Genomic DNA, 23,370 nt, shown 5'->3' with positions numbered 1-23,370 from the left:
CCAAAGATCTCATGTGCGGAAAACATAGTGTGATGCGCTGCGATCAAGCCGGCTCCTTTCCTTTGAAAACAAGTACCTGAAACCAAAACTGTAAACCGTAAGCACAAAGCTTAATGAGTTCCCCCATCATACCAAATACCATATAATCACATAGCATACATACTGTCGGGCAATTCTGGGGTGCCCGACCTACCCGTGTCAAGCCATTCTGGGGTGCTGACCTACCCGTGTCAAGCCATTATGGGGTGCTGACTTACCTATATCAAGCCATTCTAGGGTGCTGACCTACCCATGTCAAGCCATTATGGGGTGTTGACCTACCCGTCGGTCCTAACAACCGACCCTCGGGGACTATTCCACCCCCTACTGCTACTATCACATATATCATAACATAAACATACTATCAGACATATCTGGGGTGCCTGAACTACCCTTCGGTCCTAACAACCGAACACGGGGACTGGTCCCCTCATACTACCTCTATCGCATATAACATAACAAGCCAGCATGCAAACATATCATCACATACTGTCAGACGTATCTGGGGTGTCTGACTACCCTTCGGTCCTAACAACCGAACACGACTACTATCACATACAACATATCACGCTAGCATATAACATATCAGGTAGTAGCAAACCTAGATGATATCACAAAGACAATCATCTATCATACGTCTCCTACTGGTGGGCCGGCATTGTGGCCTTAGACCCACCACTACTGGAAGGTAACTCACCTCACACTGCTGAAGTCCCGAAGACACAATCCCACACTTGCTGAAGTCCTGCAGACTCGACCCCAGCTGCTGGCTGACAGACTCCCGAACTGTCCACACCAAAATAACACCCAATTAATAATTGGGTCCCAACACATAACCATAATACATACTTGGATAATTACTTCATTACCCCAGGCTTGGCTTATATAAGCCCAAGGCCCAATCCATAGGCCCAAAGCGAACTAGGAACCAAAGCCTAGCACATGGCCCAATTTTCCAAATTAGGCCCAGGCCTATATGTGGTCTTATTCTAAGGCCCAACATTATACAATCATTAAGGCCCAACTATGGTCCATCTATGGCCCAATTTTCCAAATTGGGCCCAACCCCTTACATGGGACTTACCCTAGGCCCATTAAATTATTTTAGTCCATATAGTTATTCTTGGATGGCCCATTAATAATCCAATCATCAAGGCCCAATAGAAAGGCCCAACAATAAACCCAAGACTTACATTCTAGCCCCCAACCCCATAAAATCTTCTCAACTTTAGTCCAATACTTACCATTCAGCCCTTAGCTTCCAACATCTCTTCAAATTAAGTCCGAATTACATTTTAACCCCCCCAAAACTAACTCTTTGCTGTTCTATTATGCTTTTAGGGCTATTTTCATTTATTAATTTGTTCATTTATTTATTTATTTAACTAATAAATAAACGGGTGTTACATGTTAATAAGTAATACTGTAATACTTAAAATATAAGCTAAGTAAAGATTATTTATATGGTTCTAGGTGTTCAGAGAATTGAAAATCCATCTTAATCACTTCAATAGTTTATTTTGGGTTTGCGACATCAAGTAAGTTTTCTCACTATATTTTGTATTGCAGTATGTATCCTTGTGTGTAGGATGTTGTTATGTTGTAGTGATCTGTTAGACTGGTAGATCTGCTATGATTACATGTTTTTGCTTGTTATTGTTTGTGTATATATGTTGACATTTTATGGTTGGATTGAGGTGATACTTCTTATATTGTAGGCCAACAAACTCGAGAGTGATCTAACTTTATGTTGCAGGCTTAGGAGCGGTCCAACTTTATGTTGTAGGATCGGGGGTGGTCCAGTCTTGTGTTGTAGGTCCGATGTGCATGCATTGTATCTGTATTGTTGTGTGGGGCATTTTGGTGAAACTCACTAAGTTTTGGCTTCCAGTTGTGGATTTAAATATGTTTCAAGTACTTATCAAATTGCGAATGCGAGATTGTACACACGCACATCAACAATTTTATGATTCGAGATTCCACATTGTTTTCCTTATAACTTTGATTTTGAATTGTATTTTATGAACAAATGGTTTGACTTAATGTAATTTTATAAAAATGGGTGTTTATTCTATTTTAAAAATGAAAAATTATATACTAGAATTTGAAACATTACATTCTCACCCTGGTCTGAATTAGGACTTGCCTTGGAGTCAAACCGAACCTATATTGAGGAACTTATTGACATTTATAAAAACACTAGGATAAAGGATAAAAAGGAAAGTATAACTAAAAAATTGGATTTTTTGAATCTACTCAAATAAGAGTACTACTTCGGACATCCATAGTCGTCAAAAGATTAGTCCATAATATGGATGTATGTAGTTGTCAAAAGGAAAACAATGATTACAGTTATCTATAGTCATCAAAAGAGATTGTCGAGCTCGTCCCTTCACAACCAACACAACATGACCATGAATCCAAAGTTGGAACACTAAAACAATGAAATTTAGTGTACATTTTTATGAAATTTTAAAGACAAAACTTCAAAAATGGTCCCTGTGGTTTTCAAAAATATCAAGTTTAGTCCCTAAGTTCAGAAAACCTCACAGATGGTCCCTGTGGTTTCAAAACTTTTAACAAATGGTCTTTTTCGCTAACTCCGTTAGCTTTTGGCCGTTAAGTGAAGGATATTTCCATCATTTCACAAAAGAGGGACCATAATGAAGTTTTTTGTTATTTAAAAAAATATAATTATTTAATAAAGGGTCCCACCCTCTCTCTCTCTCTCTCTCTGCCTTCCCTTGAAGCCACAGCTCAGGAAAGATGGAAAAACGGGATGTCGGCCTCTCCATCTCCGATTCTCGACTGTTCCAGCCCCATCTCCATCCTTGCTTCGTTAATTCAACACCCATCACCTGCTTGTTGTATTTTCAAGTACCATCGACACCCAAAACAGCCTCCTAGCAAGGCTTAAACTGTTGAGAAACTGTCACGAGAAAAGCACCGACAGCTCTCCTTTAGACAACCAAAAGCAGCCTCGAACACCCCCTCATTCCCTTGACTTACAGATGCTACTACTGTCTCCCTTCTGTCGGGTTACGGCCGGCGATGAGGCAAAATGAAAGAAGGAAACCACCGGAGTAGACCTGTACAGCCAACGCCCCCTCCCCCCTTTATCACGATCGCCAGCCACATGATCACCACTTTGACTGCCTTCGATCGCCTGATGCCTTCTCGATCTAATGAAGACGAAGATGAAGACCGAGGTCCCTTTCTCAGTCATACCTTGTGATCTGCTTAAACCTCACTAGTACCCTCGATTTTTGATTGCTTCCATTCGTGTTCTTCCTCGATCAGACGAAGAAGACGCACCATCTCACTTTTGCATTTGAGTTCATTGACGAAGTGAAGATCCAGTTTAAGATGGGTTCTTTTGAGAGAGAGAGAGAGAGAGCGAGGGTGGTACCCTTTATTAAATAATTATATTTTTTTAAATAACAAAAAACTTCATAAATGGTCCCTCTTTTGTGAAATGACGGAAATACCCTTCACTTAACGGCCAAAAGCTAACGGAGTTAGCGAAAAGGACCATTTGTTAAAAGTTTTTAAACCACAGGGACCATCTGTGAGGTTTTTTGAACTTAGGGACTAAACTTGATAATTTTGAAAACCACAGGGACCATTTTTGAAGTTTTGTCAATTTTAAATGAAATATGCCTCTTTACATAGAAAGATACCTTAGTTAAACCTATGATGAGCATCCTCTTCAAGGCATCATGGCTACAGTACAAATACAAGATATTAATAATGAAGATACGATTGTACTAGGATTACACCCTATTGAGAGATTCATTGGGAAAAGGAAAATTGATACCAGACATCTTCCTTTCCCTTCCCAAGCTCGAATCACTTCCAACAAGATAGGATAGGCGAACATCTCAACTATATGAACATCCATAAATCTTCAAGAGATGATGACACATACATCCCTCTTTAATCTCACATTCTCACCCTTATTATCCTTACTAACTTGACCATTAACGTGGATTGCTAAAGACCTTCCTTAAGACCAAACTAATGATTCTTTGTGTTGTTGTTAGGTCTACACTATTTTGACACGCTACATATAGTGTACAAAGATCTGACGCATAAAAATCTTATTATACCAATCACCATATATAATCCAAACAAACTTGTTCTCCAATAAATTTACTAATTAATAGTTTTAATATAAATATTAATTGAAGGGATATAACAAAAATTAGACTTATGAAAGATGTAATTAACAAAAATTACCAAGTTTTTTGTGTTTTAGTTAAATGACCATTTTTCCCGAAATGTGTCATTCTTGACTGATAAAAAAATATATATTGTGTAATTTTTTCATTTGCATAATTTAACAAAAATATCTGTCTACTCATGTTTAAAATAGATACAATGCAAGGGCTTAAATTTATTTTAAGTCATTGCAGTGTGTCTATTTTTCTCTTTGTTATGTTTCTTTTAAATTTTTGTTAAATAAAAATGAAGTATTTTTCAAAATCAAAAATTAATTATTGGATTTCAAACTTGTTTTTGAATTTAAAAAATAATGTACTTTTTGTCCAAAATTTAAACTAAATTTTTTTTTGTTAAAAACATATTTCTGTTAGGCAATATAAAATCGTCTAGAATCAATGGCGGACGCAGAACATTTTCTTAGGGGTGACACTAAAAAAAATTTCCAAATAAATATATATTAGTAGTGTCATTCGTGTTTTAAGCCGGTGCACCCAATAGAAAAAACATTAAAAAAAATTTACACTACGTGTCGGTGTCGGAGCAGTGGCCCGGGACCCCTCAGGCACCACTAAGGTCCGCCACTGTCTAGAATTATTCATTCCTAAACATTGGTCATTTGGAAAAAGAAAATTGATTATTTTATTCTAATTAGTTTAAAAAGAAAATTGTTTAATAAGGGTTCTTCTTTTATTTTAAGCCTCTGCATAGCTGCATTGTATCTATTTTCTCTTTGCTATTTTTCTTTAAATTTTTGTAAAATAAAGATGAAGTAGTTTTCAAAATTAAAGAATTAATTGTTTTTAAGGGTCAGTTTGTTTGGCTGGAATAGAATGGAATTTGTGGGAAAATGATTTCAATTCCCTCAAATTGGTTCAGCTTCAAGGGAAGAAAAAGAAATGTTAAATGAAATATTTTCCGTTCAAATGAATGAAAGTTCATTCCTTCATAATCTCAATGAAATTAATTACTTCATAACATGGAAAGCATCAGATTATGATTTTTCCCCTGCTAAACATTACCATACCCTTCATCAGTTAACCTTGATCGTTCAGCTCATTCTCGTTGAGCCGACATCCATCATCTTCATGTCTTCTCCACTTCGTCACAAGGTTCGTCCGACGACCTTCATTCCAACTAATCTCTCTCTCTCTCTCTCTCTCTCTCTCTATATATATATATATATATATATATATATATATATATATATATATATATATATATATATATATATATATATATATATATATATATTCGAACCAAATAGCCCTATGAAGCAAGACGTAATCGATTCAAGATTTCAAGCTAATCGATTTCTTCACATTCTTTTCTGGTTTTCTGAATTCGTCTACAACAACCGGTAGTGAAGTTAAGCAAGTTCTTATTTTCTGTTTTTCTGATTTTCTAAATTCTCCTTTTCACGATTTCAGAAAAAGCGAAATTATGTTCTTTGATTTCCTTTGTTTTAATTTTGGAATTTAACATGATTGCGATTCCTTGTATGTTCTAGTGTTTTTGAAATTTTTTATGAAGTTGTGAAATCGTTGCTATGAGAAACTGAACAAAGAAAACATGTCTCGGTTTCTTGCTAAATCGATAGAACATAAAACATGTTGTGGTTCCAATGGTATTTTGTTGTTTTGCTATCAATATATGTCATTTTGCTGTTTTGCTATCAATGGAATATGTATACCGTTTTCCTGTTTTACAAAAAAAATGTCCCAACTTAGTTTAACAACATGCAATTGTAGACATAGGCAAACTTCATTGATTTTAACATTGTGGAACGATGTTTTACACGGTGTTGTAGTCCTTTTGTTAATGATATTAAAAAAGAAAGTAAAATTAAGCAAAATAGACAAAAAGGACAATTTTGTCATTATACATAGATTCCAATTCCAATTCCTATAAACCAAATAGAATCTGGAATTAATTCAAATTCCATTTACTGTCAACCAAACAAGATATGAAATTTGATTCAAATTTCTAACATTCCTTTTCCAATTCTAAATACAATTCTCTCAGCAACATTTTACGAACCAAACAGACTCCTTAGGATTAATCAATCTTTCCGCACATCCTTTTAGGATTCCAGTTTCTTAACTTATAAATATAAGGTTTAGTTTAATCATTCTAACCATCACAAATTCTTGTCTCACATCTATTGAGATTGTACCCCTTCTACCTTCTTTTATTAGTTTTATTAATCTACATATAGGGCAACCTAGTGGTGCACAAAAAAACCGGTTCAATATCCGAACCAGTCAAAGAACCGGTAAACCGATTTACGCTGAACCGGTCCACAGTGAACCGAACCGGTTTGAGAACCGAACCACCAGTTTAATCCCGTTCGAGATTTTAGTCATTGAAACCGGTTTATATCGTGTGAACCGGTTTGGAACCGATATAGAACCAATCGAACCGGTTTATAACCTGTGTAACGGGTTTAGATATGTTCGACTAATTTTTTGAGTGAACTGGTTTGAGGTTGAACCGGTTTTGCTTGGCTAGGTAGTGAACTGAACCTGTTTGAGGCTGAACCAGGTTTGCTTGGCTAGGTAGTGAACCAAACCGATTTAAAGAACCGGTTCGGTTTGAAAAATGAACCGGTTTGTGCATGCCTAGGGCAACCGATGTTTGTTAGATTTATTTTCATATGTAATATCCAAAGATGTGACTTTTTTATATTATATATCCAAACTCTTTTATAACAAAATTGCTGAAAAAAAAACAGCCTATTGCTTCCTCGCCTCTTAAAAGCAACAGTTTTATCTTAAAAAATCCTACTACATACAATGATCAATACAAATTCATGTTCCTTAACAAGTTAGTTGGTTAATCTAGGATATCTTGTAACAAGATATCAAATCATAGTACCATTAGCTCATGATTATGACAATGTGATTGGGATTGATCTCACCTCTCCACCAACCTTGAATCATCTGCCCATCAAAATATACAAAAGAAAACTCAAACAAGGGTTTAATGCAAGAAACATCATTGATTTGTTATTCTACTTTCATTTCTTTCTGTTACCATAACATAAATGATAAATCTACCCAAGTATAGAAATGCCATCCAAAATACACTGCAATTTTCTCTGCTAAAATGTTATAGCATACCAAATTTTAAGCACTTAATTTGGACAACTTTACTATACATGGTTGTTTCTTTCACTTCATATGGACAAAATGACTTAATGTGTTAAGCCAAAAAAAAAAAACAAGGCTTAATGTATCAAGACGCTAACCCTCTAACTATTTGTCTGTTTGCCCTTTTTTGGCTCCCATTTTAAAGCTGATGAATATTGTGAAATTTCATTATGGAATGTAAGGGTAAAATGGTCATTTAGTATCTCATGTCCCCCCAATTAAGTCCTTATAGATTCAGTTCAAAAAAGAAACAGACTTTACGTATAAAGAAATAGCCTCTAAATCATGTCCCCATTAAGTCCTTATAGATTCATACGAGAGACATACCTTGCTGATTTGATTTCTCTACCTTTTCTTTGGCCTTCCACGACTCTGCAACATAAATCAGGCGGTTATGTAAAATTCAATTTTAACCTTTTAACATCTAAATTACAAAACATAATAATAAAAATAATAAAATCCACCTTTTTTACAGGAACTTCATGATTAGATGTAGTGTTTGGAGATTCCAACTCACATGGAGTATTATTATCCACTGGAACCAAATTGACATCAACCTAATCAACACACACAAAACTTACACCATTAAACAAAAAGTTCATCATTGACTTCATCATTACTTTCATTTGTTTCCTAATATGACATTATATATAGATTTTTCAAACTACAACTGTTGTAATAAGTAATGAAAGTATGATGCTATAACAAACAAATCAACAAAAGTATACATTGCTATTTCTTGCAATAAACAGTGAGAAACTTACAGCATTAGGAACATTTCCCTCTAGGGAAGGCTTCTGCATGGTGGCCATCATTGAGAGCATTTGAGACATTTGAGCAGCCATCTGTGAGCATGTTTGTTCCACTGATGCAAGTCTCTCCTTCATTTCAACAACCTCAGCATTCTTCTCTTCAACCATTTTCAAAGCCTCAACATGTGAGGGAAGAGGAGGAGGAGGAGGAGGAGGGGTCCCATATAATCCAATAAGGGACCCACCACTTTTTGTATCCACTCCCATTATTCGATTATATACATCATCTTCAACTTTATTCTCTTCATTTTGTGTTGTAGATTCACAAAGTTGTGTCTGCAATCAAGATGATAAACTCATCTGACACGTTAAATGAAAACTCGACAAAATTAATTAAAAAAAAAAAAAGATCATACAATTACAGCAGCTGTTGCTTCATTCACAGGTTTCCCATTTTTACGTGTACGAGTTAATATAAATAGTTCTGCTTGTGAGGGTTCCTGGCCATCGGGCCTTTTTGCCTTCTGTTATAGTAGAAAAGGGCAAATCAGTCATTATGGTGGATATTTAATATTTACAGAAGGAAGAGAAGTGAATTTTGAAAATGAGTATAATGTTTACCTCCTCTTCACGTAATCTGGCAAAGCTTTTTTTGCCTGTGGTGTGGCTGAATTTTAGCTTTGCACGATTGGCCTTATTTGTGGCACAAATATTCTGAAAAAAAAAATTGGACATAAATATATATCGTTTGAAATGTACTTTAAAGGGTGAAATGCAAAAAATAGCAACAGACTCGCATTTAGCAATGTCATTCAATTACAAAGAAATTTAACTCTTAATAGAAAGAAATGAAAGTAGGATGCTATGATAAACAAATAACTGAAAGTAGATTGCTATTTCATGGAGTGTGAGTGTGATACAAAAAACAAACACAAACCTGCCATTTTTCAGAGCTCCAGAGTGAAACAAGGGCTGACCATTGGTCAGGAAGGACCCTCTCATCACAATCTGCAATTCTCTCTTCATCAGTCTCATGAACATCATAATGAGTAGCCTTAAGGCGAGACTTAAAGTTTCTCCATTTAGTTCTAAGTGACATCAGCACCCATCCTCGACAACTGGGCTCCATATCATACCTTTTCTATAAAAATATATACAAATTAATTGACATCACCAAAAAAAAAAAAAGTTTATCCAGGTAAATAAATACCAGAACTTTCTGCCACATGTTCTCTTTGTACTCTTCTGGCATTTTAATCCAAGTGGCATAAGTTAAAGGAGCCAAGTTTCCATCACGTGCTATGAAACCAAGAAAGCTTGTTAATTTGCATGCCTCGGGCCCCACAGGCTGGCCCAGTTCATTGGTCATGATTTTTATCCTTTTTGCTGTATTTGATAGTTCATCATGAAATTGGCGCTTCTTTTGAATACTTCTAGAATCTGTTTTCAGCCACCAAATATAGCTAAACAAGTCACATATATTATCATATATATGCTTTACTTCTTATAAAAGATAATGAATTTTGTAGACAGCTAACCAGGAATACAATATTGGGGATCATCATCCTGTTCTGACGAAGATTGTGGAGTAGAGTTCTGTGGGGTTTGATTTTGGACTTGACCTTGACTTTGACTTTGACTTCGATTTTGTATGTTGATCGGAATGGGATCAATTTCTGCTACTTGGATAGGGCCAGCCTTGTTTTGAGGTGGGAGGGTGACATTATTGGCAGGTGGCGACAATGGGTGGTCTTTTTCTTTCAAGATAGATGACTCTGTTTATCAGAAAAGTGAAATCTTGAATTGAAAATGGTGTCATGATTTCAGAAAAGCAAAAAGTTTATGATAACAATGTGGGGCCCTTACCAATAATAGGGGGTGATTGTGCGGTTTGTAATCCGGCTGCTTTCCAGTACTTCATGAAGGGGGCCTTCACACGCTTCATGAGCTCCAAAATATAATCGCCTTTTTTATTATATTTGACACAATTATACCAAATATATTGTACATCTTTAAACACATCTGCTGAATTCATGTACTTTAGGCCATTTTCAAGATTGTTGCATATTGTACCAAAATCCATTGGTGTATCGATCACATCTAAGTAATCCTGGTTCAAAATCAACCCAAATCACTATAAGAATATAAGATGCAACAATGCACAACAGAATCACATATTTGTAGAAAGAAATAAAAACAAATGCTTACAGGAATTCCAAGTTCAACAGGATCCACGGGTCTGTTAAACGGATCAGCTGCATCCAACTTCATGGTCTTTTTGATCACCTACAGTAGAAAAATTGACATCTATAACATATGAAGGCACTAAAGGTCTAAAGCAAAGATGAATAATGTTAATTATAAAAATATATAATAAACCATACTGTTAAAGCAGCATCTAATTCTTCCTGGTTGTATTCTGGATTTTGATGATGTTGGCTTTCTTTTTCCTCAAGATCCATGTCAGCATGAGGTTGCTCCATCTGTCCATTGCTGATTGAGTTATCAACTAAGCTCTTTGTAAGGTTAGCTAAGCCACCAGCTTCCTTGGAAATCTCTTTTAAAACAGTTACAATGATGTCACCCAATGCTTTTGGATCACCTGTCATCTCCCCATAACCAATTTTTCCTATCTCTAAATCTGTTTGTCTACTTCTAATGGTGGTGCTAGTAGTAGTTCTTGGATTTTCAGTTTCCATGTGCACTGAAGTAATCTTTTCAGGTTCATCATTCATCACATGTTTTTCTGCCATTAGAGCATCAATATTTTGAAGTCTCTTCTTTGCTAATGGCATTTCAGGTTTGTCCTTTTTAGGTGCACGTTTCCGCTTCATTGTAATGTACCTAGAAGCAATGTTGAATAAATGAAAACTTTCATGACATAAACAAGATCTGGGTTTTGCATTACTCCATTTTATCCTCTTCACATGATAACTTTTCACAGGAAAATTAACGAGTATTACATTAGCAGAGAAATGATAGAAGAAATTCACAATCTTTGTTGCCAAGAACATTAAAAGAAACAAGCTCATTACTAAAACGAGTGACATTTTTGTCATGCAGTTTTATCAATCCATTTTTCTATTCACATACTGATGCAAACAACAAAACGACTAACCCACACTTAGGGTTTGGGGTAAATCTCTAAGCAGAAAGATAGCTATATCGCTAACCGTCACAACCATGAAACTTCAATACGAAGCAATTTCCAAACATAAATTCACACTTCATTTCCTCAAGCTGATTCACGACCAGACCATAAAGGTTAAAATAATAATAATAAAAATAAAAATAAAAATAAGTACATGAAGTTAATATCTAGTGCAAAATCAACTGATTTTTATCTTGCGTTGGAAACTTAACAAATTGATGGAACGGCGACTTAAACAATCGATAAGGGTATGAATTGAGTAGGGATAGTGATAAACCCTAGTTGAATGTAAGCATAAAGAGTAGATGAAGAATTTACCTGCGCTAGGGTTTTCTCGGCAATTTGAGAGGATGACAAGAAATGGGAAAAGTAAGTACGGATTCACAGCTGATAAAATTAGCCCTTTTGGTGACACCTGTTCATGCTGTTTACCTCCGTCCCATATATTATTTGCAAGCCTTTCGAAGGGTTAATCAATTTAATACTTGTTAAAAAAAACATTTAAAACCTTGGAAAAAAACATTTTAAGTAAAAAAGAAACAAGATTATTACGAACTTATACATTTATAAAGACATGTTGCAAAAGAAATAATATGAAAGTTATTACACTCTTTAATTCCAGATGAACGATTTTTTTTATTGTAGACCTCTTATTAAAGAGTCTCTTAGACCATCCTACCTTCATCTTATCCTATTTGTATGCGATCGAGATAATGTTGGCGTCATCTGATTCGAGATAAATGGGTGAAATGATGATATTGTATAAGACTTCTTGCAATCCGTGATGCTTAATTTTAAGTTAAATGAACGAAATTTTAAGATACAATCGGATAATAAAGACATCTTGTTTCAGATAGATCTTAGTAGGGGTTGACCTACTTGGTGTTTCAGGTGGCACAGACAACTCCTTAAATTGTACCCTCAGGTGCACAATTTAGTGTAAATTCGTCAAATCTGTCAAAAATTCATCACAAATCTGTCACGAATCTATTGGAAATCCGTCACAAATTCCAACTAAGTGTAAATTAAATGTAAATATGTCGGTGTAATCCTTGTTGCGACGGATTTTATGACGAGAACTGTCGTCGAAAAGTGAAGTTTTATTTAATAGTGCAATTCTTAGAAAAAAAAATTGCAACCTCTGATATTTTTTTCTGTATCCACCATTAAATCTTAGTGTGATTGAGATTTTTTTTTTGTTATTATGATCTTAAGATCTTAAAATCAAGATTGAGAACTTAAGAACCATGGGTTAATTTATATGAATTGTGCATTTCTATTTAACGGTCAATAATTTTTATTCTTGTTTTTATTTGTTACTAGGTATAAGACTCATTTATTATATGGGTTCATTTAAAAAAATTATACGAGAATTTTAAACATTTAAAAAAATTTGAATTTATAAGAAAAATTAGAAAAATATTGAATTATTAAAATTAATATGTTTTTTTTTCTCTTTTAAATTTAAACAAATATGTTAGATAAATAAACAAAAGAAACTAATGAAGTTTTAATTTAGAAATGTTAAAATTAGAAGAAAAGTCAATATTGAAGTTGATATCATTTATTATTACATTTATTATAATTATTATATTTAAATATTATGTGGAATTTAATAAAATGAAAAAACCCACAAAATGTCATGTGGAAAAAATTTAATTGAAAATAACAACAAAATAACAGTGGCCAAATCAATTAGAATGTGACATGTGACAACAAAATTTTCATTTATTAGAGTAAATTTGTCTTTCATTGTCTTTTACTATTATTATTATTATTATTATTATCATCATCATCATCATCATCATGATTATTATTATTTTATTATTTAAAAGACAGTAATAATAAAATTAATAATAAAACAGATAATAATACTAAATTATAAATTTATTTTTATTAACCATTATGTACAACAACTATTTGAATATTACAATTATTGTGTGGTGCATTTGATGGAATGTAGGCATTTTTTCGAGCACTATATATGGTTACCCACCTAGTAGAATGTTGTGATATGTGATTACGTTATAATGGCAAAATATTAGGCATTTTATGTGCTCTTTGTAAATCAACATTTACATATTGGGCATCTTGAACATGACGATAGCAATAACTACATGATTTGGAACGTATTGTGGACCAAGCCTTAGTGGCTAATGTCGTTGAACCAAGTCAATAGTTTTTTTTTATTGGTTACAGTAGAGAATATTACCTGAAATCCACAATTTTCCTCTCTAATGACATTTTCTATTTGCGTGACGTACGAATGAAATTCATTTGAAATTTCATTTATAAGTGAATTTGAATTATACATTGGATGTTTTTTTGTTGAAATATGAGCTATGAAATTTCATCTTGTTGAAGTATGAGTTATGAGTCATTTGTTCCTAGTTTAAGAATGAGTTGAGTAATATATATACAAAATTTTAGTCTATCCAAGAACAATCATCAAAGAGACATTATATAATCTTAGTCGTTTAAATTGAATTTTTGTTATAGATCTTTATACTTGAATAATAGAAAAGTGTTACAAAATATTGGGGTTATGTTTTTGTTCGAACATATTTTTATTGATGACTATTATTTTTCTTAACGGTTAACTTAAACACCTATCTAACCACATTCTATTTTTTGTCCACCACGGTTAACTCTGCATCTCAATCTCTTGATGATGAACACTTTTTCAACACTCTTAATACTCTTAGACCAAATGTCTTCTTGGTTTTTAAAACGACAAATATACTAAACTACTCTTAAATTATTCTATATTTTCACTGCGATACTTGAACCATCGACCTCAAAGATGGAGGGCAACATTGTTAATACCATTAGACCAGATGTCTTCTTGGTTTTTGTTGATCATTTTTTCTTTTTTTAAAACGACAAATATATTAAACTACTCTAAATTATTCCATTTATTTTCACTGCAGGACTTGAACCCTCGATCTCAAAGAACTAGGGCAACATTGGTTAATGTTGGGCTAGAAGTCCTTTGGTTGTTGATGATTATTTAAATAAAAGAATTGCAGAGCTTATTTATGATATTTGACTGTGTTCAAAAATGATTTTTTGTAACGGGATCACATTCGTCTGATTAATTTTCTAACTTATAAAAATATTCAAAAAATTGATTAATGATAACATTGATCATTTCGAATAAAAAATGATATACCTTTAACACTATGTAAGGTTGCATACTTGTATTGTATCGAGTGATTGATAAGTAGAGGGGTGCATTTTGTAAAAAAAATTAAAATTAAAAAAAATATAATAAAAAAATACAAAATTTTGATTTGATCGATTATAAGATAATAATAAAATTTATTGATTTACAGGAGATGCAACAAGAAAATAAGAGTACAAACTTCATAAACAAATGTGTCTTTGATAGTATTAGATCGAGAGATGATGACATTGTTTTGTTTCAAGCATAAATTGAAATTTATGACTACAAAACCCAACCTTAAACATTTTGATGTAATTGTCTTCGTTTATTTTCTTGCTAATGTCTTTTATAAATCTCGTTTGCTCCAAAAAGAAAAACAAATAACAGCACCTTTTATTAATGGATAATTACATATTCATTGATGTAATAAAATATAGAAAAATGTAATATATTCCATGAGTTTATTGGTTTGGTTGTTAACTAATTTTGTGTTAAATTGTACAGTTTTTTAACTGTTGTTATTAATTTACCTTTTATATTTCTTCTTAGTTAGTTTTGTCAATTATTTATACAGAAGGATACAAAAAGAAAAAAAGTTAAAAGAAGATTTTTTGTTGCTCTATCCAAAATTTGTTGTCTGGTTGATGATTACATAATAAAATATAAACAGAGAGGGAGATTGGGTTTTCAGAAACCTTGAAACGAGATCTGCCCATCAAAATCAAAATATAACCAACTGATTACAATGACACAAAAAAGAAAAGGAAATTCATAATTGAACAGGTTTAATAAATAGTATAATATAGTTTCACGTTTTTTAACAAGTTAGCTACTCAACCAACTATCGTGAACTGAGAGAAGAACCCTTGGCTTTTTGCTGATTTGATTTCTCTACCTTTTCTTTGGCCTTCCACGAGTCTGCAACATAATAAATTTATAAATCATAAAAACCAAACCAAACCATTTTAAGCTTTTAACCACATCTAACAAATTACAAAAATAAAAATAAAAATAAAAATCCACCTTTTTTGCAGGAAGTTGAGGATTAGACGTAGAGGTAGGTGGTTCAGACTGTTTTGCAGATACTTGATTAAGTTCTGACCTCTTTCTCCTTCCACGAGTCTGAGTCTGCAAACACAAATTCATTCTCATTAATCATCTACTTTACTTGTGTGAAAACCTTTCAAAATTAAATTACAATTTTTTTTTAATTATAAATCCACCAGTTTTTCATCATCATCATAATCCACTGGAACCACATCACCATCAGCCTAATGGAATGGACACACACACACACATGACGAAACTATATTAGCATTGTACTTTCATTCCTATTTCTTTTCTTTTTTTATTAAATAAAGCATTAAGATCTAAATTACAAAATATAAAAATAAATAAATCCACCTTTTTTGCAGGAACTTGAGGATTAAGTTCTGACCTCTTTTTCCTTCCACGAGTCTGCAAAAATCATCTACTTTACTTGTGTGAAAACTAAATTACAAAAAAAATAAATAAATAAAAATCCACCTGTTTTTTAGGAACTTCATGGGTAGGTTCCAACTGATGTGGTGGTAGTTCATCATCATCCACTGGAACCGAATTGCCATCAACCTAATGGAATGGAATGAATGACAAAACTATATTAGCATTGTACTTTGATTTCTTTTTCTTTTCTTATTAAAGCATTATTGTACTTTGAAAAAAATAATAATAATAATAATAATAATAAAAAAGCTTACATGTTCACGGTGAGAATGGTTGTTGTGATTCATCATTGACACCAATTCAGCAACCTGAGCAGCCATCTGTGAGCATGTCTGTTCGACTGATGAAAGCCTTTTCTTCAAATCAACAATCTCTGCATCCTTCTCTTCAACCAACTTTAAAGCCTCACCACGTGTGGGAATGGGAGTGGGACCCGTAGTGCAGGAACGAGAGGAGGGGGTCCCGCCTAATCCGTATAGAGACAACCCACCGTTTTTATACGGTTTCATCACCCGATTATACGCATCATCTTCAGGCATATCCTTGTTGCAAGATGTCTCTTCACAAAGTTGAGACTGCATTGCATTGCATTATCATAATTCATAAATAAAACACTTTCTTTCTTTCTTTCTTATTAACGCATTCTACTTTGAAATTTCAAATTTAAAACACCAACTATTTCACTCTAAAAACCAATTTAAACACTTTATTATATCAACAGGTAAACAACCATGAAAGTTTGTCCCGAATTGGTCCCATGTTACCAACTTTATTTTTTACAATTTTGACCCAAGTTTTCATTTTTCTTACAAATTTGGCCCAAAACCTATACGCAAACTTGTCTGAATTTTTTTTACAGCTGCAGTTTTTTCACATTCTTTCTCTAAATTGTTTTACATATATGTGTACAAATTTTTAAAAAAGAAACTTTGTAAAGAAAATTGTGAAAAATGGTCGACGCAAAAAGTTGTCAAAAACGTAATTTTATAAAGAAAAAATTGGGGGCAAATTTGTAAAAAAGTGTTTGTACCAAATTTGTAAGAAAAACTAAAACTTGGGTCAAGATTGTAAAAAACAAAGTTACAGGGACCAATTTGGGACAAACTTTCATGTTTGGTTACCTCTTGCTCTAGAAAGTGTGTAAATTGGTATTTTAGAGACATCTGAAATAGTTTGTTGGCCAAATTTGGTGTTAAGTGTCAACCCAAAATAATAATAATAGTCAAAAGTCAACACAATAGATGAATTCATACAATTACAGCAGCTGTGGCTTCATTCACAGGTTTCCCATTTTTGCGTGTACGAGTCAATATAAATAGTTCTGCTTGTGAAGGTTCCTGCCCATCAGGCCTTTTTGCCCTCTGTCATGGTTGAAAAGGGCATATCGGTCATTATGGTGGTATTTTATACAAGAAATAACCTTAAAAAGTAAAAAACAAGCATAATGTATTAATGCTACCTCCTCCTCACGTATTCTGGCATAGCTTTTTGGTCCTGCAGTGTGCCTGAATTTTATCCTTGCACAAGTGGCTTTCAATTTGGCAGAAATACTCTGGAAAATTGGAGATAAAATATACATCACTCACATTCTTTTACTTTCATTTATTTGTTTATTGTAGCACACTCGACTTTCATTTCTTTCTATTACAACATTTTTCTCTCACGAAAAAAAAAACTACCAAATTATAGCATTGTATTTTTTTCTTATTAGGACACCATACTTTGAAAAATCTACATGTTGTTTTGTATTTGGATGACATTGCTATAAGTAAGTAGGTTGATTTCTCAGAGTACAATGTTGTAACAAGAAATTAATAAAAATAGGATGCTATAAGAAACAAAACAATGAAAGTACCTTGTTATCTCTTGCAATTAACCCGATCTTTAAAGTCATGGAATATGACACAAACCTGTGATTTCTCAGAGCTCCACTGGGAAACAAGGGCTGACCACTGATCAGGTGGGACCCGCTGATCACGGTCTGCAAGGCGATCTTCATCAGTCTCATGAACATCATAATGATTAGCCTTAAGGCGAGACTTGAATGTCCTCCATTTATTTCTAATGGACAACAGCACCCATCTTCGACAACTGGGGTCAATATCAAACTTGCTCTATAACATATAATAATAATAATATTATTATTATTATTATTTGAAATTACCGAAAGAATTAAGAAAAATGTGAAAAGGTTTCTTTGGATTATACCCTACCAGAACTTTCTGCCACATGTTCTCTTTGTTCTCTGGTGGGATTTTCTTCCAGTTATAAGTAAGGGGAGCGAAGTTCACATCACGTGCTATCACGCCCACAAAGGTGGTTAATTGGGCTGCCCCGGGACCCACGGGCTGCCCGAGTTCATTTGTGGTGATTTTTATCCGTTCCATTGTGTTGAATAGTGCAAGGCAACGGGTAGGCCCACGATGCTTCTTTGGAGTAATTACAGAATCTGATTTTCAGCCAATTATAATTAACCAAGTTACAAATATGCTTTATTTATTAAAAATAATGATGAATTTTGTAGATAGGTAACAGGAAGTTGGTACCAGGGTTAGGTTCATCTTGTTCAGTGGAAGATGAAGATTGTGGGAGGTTCGAGCTCTGCTGGGGTTGACCAGTTTGACCAGCCTCCTTTTGCTGCAAATGAGCAGAATTATTGGCAACTGAAGTTTGAGGGTTGTCTTTTTCTTCTTTTTTGTGCCTCAAGACCCAAGACTCTGTTCATCATAAAGTCTAATCTTGATGAAAAATGGTGTCTTGCAAGTGTTTATATCATCTCAAAAAACCAAAAAGTTTACAAATTTGTAATTGGTTATATAAGGTAAACATGGTTTTGAAGTTCTCATGGCCTAAACAATTAGTTTTCCAAAAGTAATAAAGAAAAAGAATAAACATGTGGTATGTGGCAACAACTTACAGTTAATGAAACAAAATCTCAATAAAACACAAGTTTTAAGTTTGAATCTATGTTTCAGTTTATCTTTGGAAAATGAGAGTCTTGTCAAACATGTTTCGGTTGTGTTGTGAAACAAATCTAAGAAAATGTCGATCGGAAACATAATATGAAAGTATTACAAAACGAGGCTTAAAGATCCTTTTTTTTAGGAATATAAAAAACTTATTTTACTCGTGAAAGAATAGGCTAAATCTAGCAAAGTAGTACAATTATATGGAATAAAAAGGATAACAAAAGTGGGCCTGGGCCTTACCAACAACAGGCGCTGTTTGTTCAATTTGTAATTTGGCTGCTTTCCAGTACTTCATAAAGTATGTCTTCACCCTCTTCATGAGCTCCAATATAACATCACCCTTCTTATTATACTCGACACAATTAGACCAAATATATTCTACATCCTTAAACACATCTCCTGAATTCATGTACTTTACGCCATTCTCAAGGTTGTTGCATATTGTACCAAAATCCATAGGTGTCTTGATAATATCAAAGTAATCCTGATTCAACCTTCACCCAAATCATTATATGATAAAAGAATGCACAACATAAACAATGACTCTGTAAATACAAAAGAAGAAAATATCACTAGACACTGTAATAAAAGCATGTATTTACAGAAAGAATTTAAAAAGAAATGCTTACAGGAATTCCAAGCGAAATGGGATCTACAGGTTTGTTAAATGGTTCAGCTGCATTCAATTTCATGGTCCTTTTGATCACCTAGTGTAGAAAAAATAACATCTATATGAGTAAAGTGAGGATCCATAATTTGTACAAATACGATTAACGTAAACTATATGATATAACAAACCATACTTTTAAGGCAGCATTCAACTCTTCCTGTTTGTACCCTGGATTTTGATGATGTTGGCTTTGGTTTTCCTCATGATCCATGTCAGCATGAGGTTGCTTCGTCTGTCCATTGCTGATTGAGTTACCAACCAAACTCCTTGAAAGGTTAGTTAGGCCACCAGCATCTTTGGTAATCTCTTTAATAACACCTGCAATGATTTGACTCAATGCATTTGGATGACTTAGCATCTCCCCATAACCACTTTTTCCTATCTCTGAATCTGCTTGTCTTCCCCTCTTGATGGTAGTACTAGTACTTGGATTTACAGTTACCATACACAGTGGTGTAGCATCGTCGGGTTCTTCTGATTCATTATTCATCACATGACTTTCTGCTACTAGAGCAACAGTATTTTGGAGCGTCTTCTTCACCACTGGCGTTTTATTTTTGGCACTTAAATATGCACGTTTTCGCTTCATTGTTAAATGTTATGTTCCTATAAGCAAAGTTGGATAAGCAAAAATCAAATATAGTGACATTACGTTATACATGATTAGCTAAGCAATCAGAGAAGAGACAAGACTGGATTTTGAGAAAATTGAAATCAATGAACACAGAGAAGATATCATGAAAAAAATGCTAACTCCTTGCTGCTAAGACCATTATAAGAACCAAGCTCATTACTCAGATCAGTCCTACCGTGCTTCAAATTAAGTGAAATTTTCATCAGAAAGTTTCATCAATCCCTTTCTCCAGTCAGCTATTGATGCAAATAGCACAATGACGAACCCAATCTTAGGGTTTGGGGTATTCATCTACGCAGTGAGATCAGGTATATCGCTTGCCATCACAACGATGTAATTTCGATACAAAGCAATTCCCGGACATACATTGACACTTAAAGGTAGAAAAAGGTACATGCAATTAATACCGAGCTACAGATTGTTATCTCGTATTGGAAACTAAGCAAAAAAAAAAAAAAAAAAAAAAAAAAGACTTAATAAATTGATGAAAATGAGGCATAATGGATCGATTATGGTACAAATTAAGTAGGAATGATGATAACACTAGTCGATTGTAGGCGTACGAAGTAGATGATGAAGTGTTTACCTGTGTTAGGGTTTTCTCGGAGGATGTCAAGAAACGAGGGAAGCAATGGATTCCACAGCTGCTAAAATTACCCCTTTTTGGTGACACCTGCAAGTCTGTAACTGTTACACACTAAAATTATCCCTTTTTGGTGACACCTGTAAGTCTGTAACTGTTACATACTAGTTACGGAAAATAACAGCCGTATTTTATTCGTATCTTGTCTTTTATTTTTATTTTTTTTCTCCTAGGTTACCGTTCTCTGGGAAAATAACAGCCGTATTTTATTTGTATCTTGTCTTTTATTTATTTATTTTTTTCTCCTAGTTCATTCAATTTGTTGTTTGTGTTCACCATAATCTTTGTAATCGGCTATAACTTGTTATAGCCGGTTAAAAGGGTTACGATGAATACAAATAAAAAATTCAATGGTATATTGCATACAAAAAAAGAAAATGACCAAATATGAACAAAATCAAAACTTTTATTTTTCTTGGTGTCAATGCTATTTGGTCTTGGTTTCGATATTATTATTAGGGTTATTGTCACTCTAGCCCAACAAAGTTCCGTATAATGGTTTAAATGGTCCCTCGTGACTATTTTTTACAGTTTAAGGGCATAAAGTTGTTATTTGTTGGTTTAAAAGGGCAATCTTGAAAAAATGAAGGGGTCAACCGGTGACCCCATCCTACATGGCATTCCACGTCATATGCAATAAAGCCATTACATTGCCACGTGTGCACATTAGTTAATGAGAGATACTGTACGTTTAAACCCCTCAACTGTCCCCTTCTTTCACTTTCGTTTATAACTTCCGCATCGGGCTTTGTTGTTGATTTGTTCTTCGGTCCTATCCTTTTCTTCAAGTGTTAGTCACTCAAATCGGGGAACTTTGTTGTTGCTATGGCCGTTTTCATGAAGATTGATCTACATTTTGCTAGATTTTTTACCAAGTATCCCTCTATTACTTACATAGATGGAGCAGAGCAACGATTTGATGATGTTGATTTTGCTGGAATGGACAAGAAGGAATTTGTCGAGTTCCTTGAAAGATTCGCATGTGAGATATGTGTGAATGTGTACTTTTGCATGCCCGATATTGTTTTTCCTGATGGTTTAAGGTTAATCGCGAATGACATGGATTACATGGAACTAATCGAAGTAGGGTATGCTTCTGATTGTGTAATCGATGTATATATGGACCATCTTGGTGTTAATGTACATCAATGGATTCTTGAAGAGCAAGCAGAAGTTGGCAGTTCTTTGGACCAATTATCTGGTGCAAATGAAGATCGTGAAGAAGTTTACAGTCGTATGAATATGGATGATGGTATCGACATGCAAGATTTACATGGTGGTATGGATGATATCCCACGTCCAAACAAGGATTTGCAAGGAGAGCAAGATGATGACATTCACATGGAAGGGGACAGTGATCATGATGAGTGCATTCCTATGAACGAGACAAAGGAGGATGAGTTTCTGAGTAAGTTGTGCCCAAAGGAGCAAGTCACCCCAGACAGTCCACCTCGTGAAGATACATATGATCCACCAGATGAAGTTGAGGTAATTTCTACTGACTAGGCTATTTACAATGAGAATGTTCATTGGAAAAAGCAAAAAACCTGTATTAGGTATGAGATTTGTGAGTCCTAAACAACTGAAACATATGATGTGTAACTATGCTGTAGCAAATGGTTATCAGTTGTGTTACAAAAAAATGATAATAGGAAGCTGTTAGTGAAATGTTGTTCTGGGCAGTGCAAGTTTAGGATGTAGGCTTCTTGGATGAGTGAGGAAAAGTCTTTCCAGATAAAGATTCTTATAAATGAGCATAACTGTGCAAGAAACTTCAAGTTAGGTTCAATTGTCAATTATTCATGGATAGGTACCCATTACACAACACAATTCTTACAGAAACAAAAGGTTAGTGTGAGGCTACTTAGGGATGAGGTTAAAGAGAAATTTGGTATAAATGTGAGTATGGGACAGTGTAGAAGAGCAAAGAAGTATGCAATTGAACTGATTGAAGGAGCATTAGTGGAGCATTATGCAAAGTTGTGGTCATATGGTGAGGAGATTAGAAGATCAAATCCAGGATCAACAGTTAAAATTGATGTCAATTCTATGCCACATGGTAAGAATTATTTTAGCAAACTTTATTTGTGTTTTGATGGGCTTAAGTAAGGGTGGAGAGGGAGTTGTAGAAGGGTTATAAATTTAGATGGATGTTTCTTAAAGGGCTTATGTAGTGGTGAGCTCATATCTGCTGTAGGAAGAGATGCCAATAATCACATATTTCCAATTGCATGGGCAGTTGTCTGTGTAGAGAACAAAGAAAATTGGAAATGGTTTCTGGAAAACCTTAGAGATGACTTGCAACTGAATGATGGTTTTGGTATAACATTAATGTCAGATCAGCATAAGGTTAGTAGTTTTACTTCCTAATTTAATGAATTCTAGTTTCATACCCTTTATATAATTTGTTACCATTGTTGCACAGGGGCTGTTAGAGGCTGTGAAGGAAATACTGCCTATTGCTGAACATAGGCAGTGTGCAAGGCAT

At 34.1% G+C, this 23,370-nt stretch overlaps 2 protein-coding genes across 6 annotated transcripts; both read right to left on the bottom strand.

Moving 5' to 3' along the window:
• Positions 1-6,922: 6,922 nt before the first annotated feature.
• Positions 6,923-11,746, bottom strand: LOC145073676 (uncharacterized). 2 transcript variants are annotated; one of them, XM_079020192.1, is made up of 13 exons: positions 11,634-11,746; positions 10,549-11,008; positions 10,373-10,450; positions 10,031-10,274; positions 9,703-9,939; positions 9,375-9,604; positions 9,102-9,305; positions 8,786-8,878; positions 8,581-8,688; positions 8,177-8,500; positions 7,877-7,969; positions 7,740-7,784; positions 6,923-7,202 (listed from the first exon to the last, which is right to left on the bottom strand). In XM_079020192.1, the coding sequence occupies exons 2-12, from the start codon at positions 10,996-10,998 to the stop codon at positions 7,758-7,760; spliced, it is 2,088 nt and encodes a 695-aa protein (XP_078876318.1). In that variant the 5' UTR covers positions 10,999-11,008; positions 11,634-11,746; the 3' UTR covers positions 6,923-7,202; positions 7,740-7,757. The 2 variants fall into 2 exon arrangements, with proteins under 2 accessions (XP_078876318.1, XP_078876319.1); XM_079020193.1 differs by lacking the exon at positions 11,634-11,746 and adding an exon at positions 11,283-11,418.
• Positions 11,747-15,190: 3,444 nt separating this feature from the next.
• Positions 15,191-20,957, bottom strand: LOC145073512 (uncharacterized). 4 transcript variants are annotated; one of them, XM_079020060.1, is made up of 15 exons: positions 20,826-20,957; positions 19,739-20,211; positions 19,565-19,642; positions 19,176-19,419; positions 18,513-18,683; positions 18,180-18,415; positions 17,877-18,080; positions 17,426-17,518; positions 17,220-17,327; positions 16,221-16,541; positions 16,009-16,092; positions 15,886-15,939; positions 15,705-15,752; positions 15,505-15,609; positions 15,191-15,399 (listed from the first exon to the last, which is right to left on the bottom strand). In XM_079020060.1, the coding sequence occupies exons 2-15, from the start codon at positions 20,192-20,194 to the stop codon at positions 15,373-15,375; spliced, it is 2,229 nt and encodes a 742-aa protein (XP_078876186.1). In that variant the 5' UTR covers positions 20,195-20,211; positions 20,826-20,957; the 3' UTR covers positions 15,191-15,372. The 4 variants fall into 4 exon arrangements, with proteins under 4 accessions (XP_078876186.1, XP_078876187.1, XP_078876189.1 ...); XM_079020061.1 differs by lacking the exon at positions 15,705-15,752; XM_079020062.1 differs by lacking the exon at positions 15,191-15,399 and having other exon boundaries at positions 15,680-15,752.
• Positions 20,958-23,370: the final 2,413 nt, after the last annotated feature.

This window comes from Lactuca serriola, chromosome 9 (assembly GCF_051521515.1).
Source record: "Lactuca serriola cultivar US96UC23 chromosome 9, Lser_US96UC23_V15, whole genome shotgun sequence".
Taxonomy (NCBI): Eukaryota; Viridiplantae; Streptophyta; class Magnoliopsida; order Asterales; family Asteraceae; genus Lactuca; species Lactuca serriola.
Note: the sequence above shows the minus strand (reverse complement) of the source record. Positions and strands in the feature narration are given on the sequence as shown.

Excerpts from the sequence above, each read along its gene's own strand:
- LOC145073512 (XM_079020060.1), bottom strand. The coding sequence starts at position 20,194 with ATGAAGCGAAAACGTGCATATTTAAGTGCCAAAAATAAAACGCCAGTG. Across the intron at positions 19,643-19,738 it reads AGTTGAATGCTGCCTTAAAA|GTGATCAAAAGGACCATGAA; the intron begins GTATGGTTTGTT and ends TTTCTACACTAG. Across the intron at positions 16,542-17,219 it reads AAGCCACAGCTGCTGTAATT|TCTCAACTTTGTGAAGAGAC; the intron begins GTATGAATTCAT and ends AATGCAATGCAG.
- LOC145073676 (XM_079020192.1), bottom strand. The coding sequence starts at position 10,998 with ATGAAGCGGAAACGTGCACCTAAAAAGGACAAACCTGAAATGCCATTA. Across the intron at positions 9,940-10,030 it reads ACAATCACCCCCTATTATTG|AGTCATCTATCTTGAAAGAA; the intron begins GTAAGGGCCCCA and ends TCTGATAAACAG. Across the intron at positions 7,785-7,876 it reads ATGAAGTTCCTGTAAAAAAG|AGTCGTGGAAGGCCAAAGAA; the intron begins GTGGATTTTATT and ends TTTATGTTGCAG.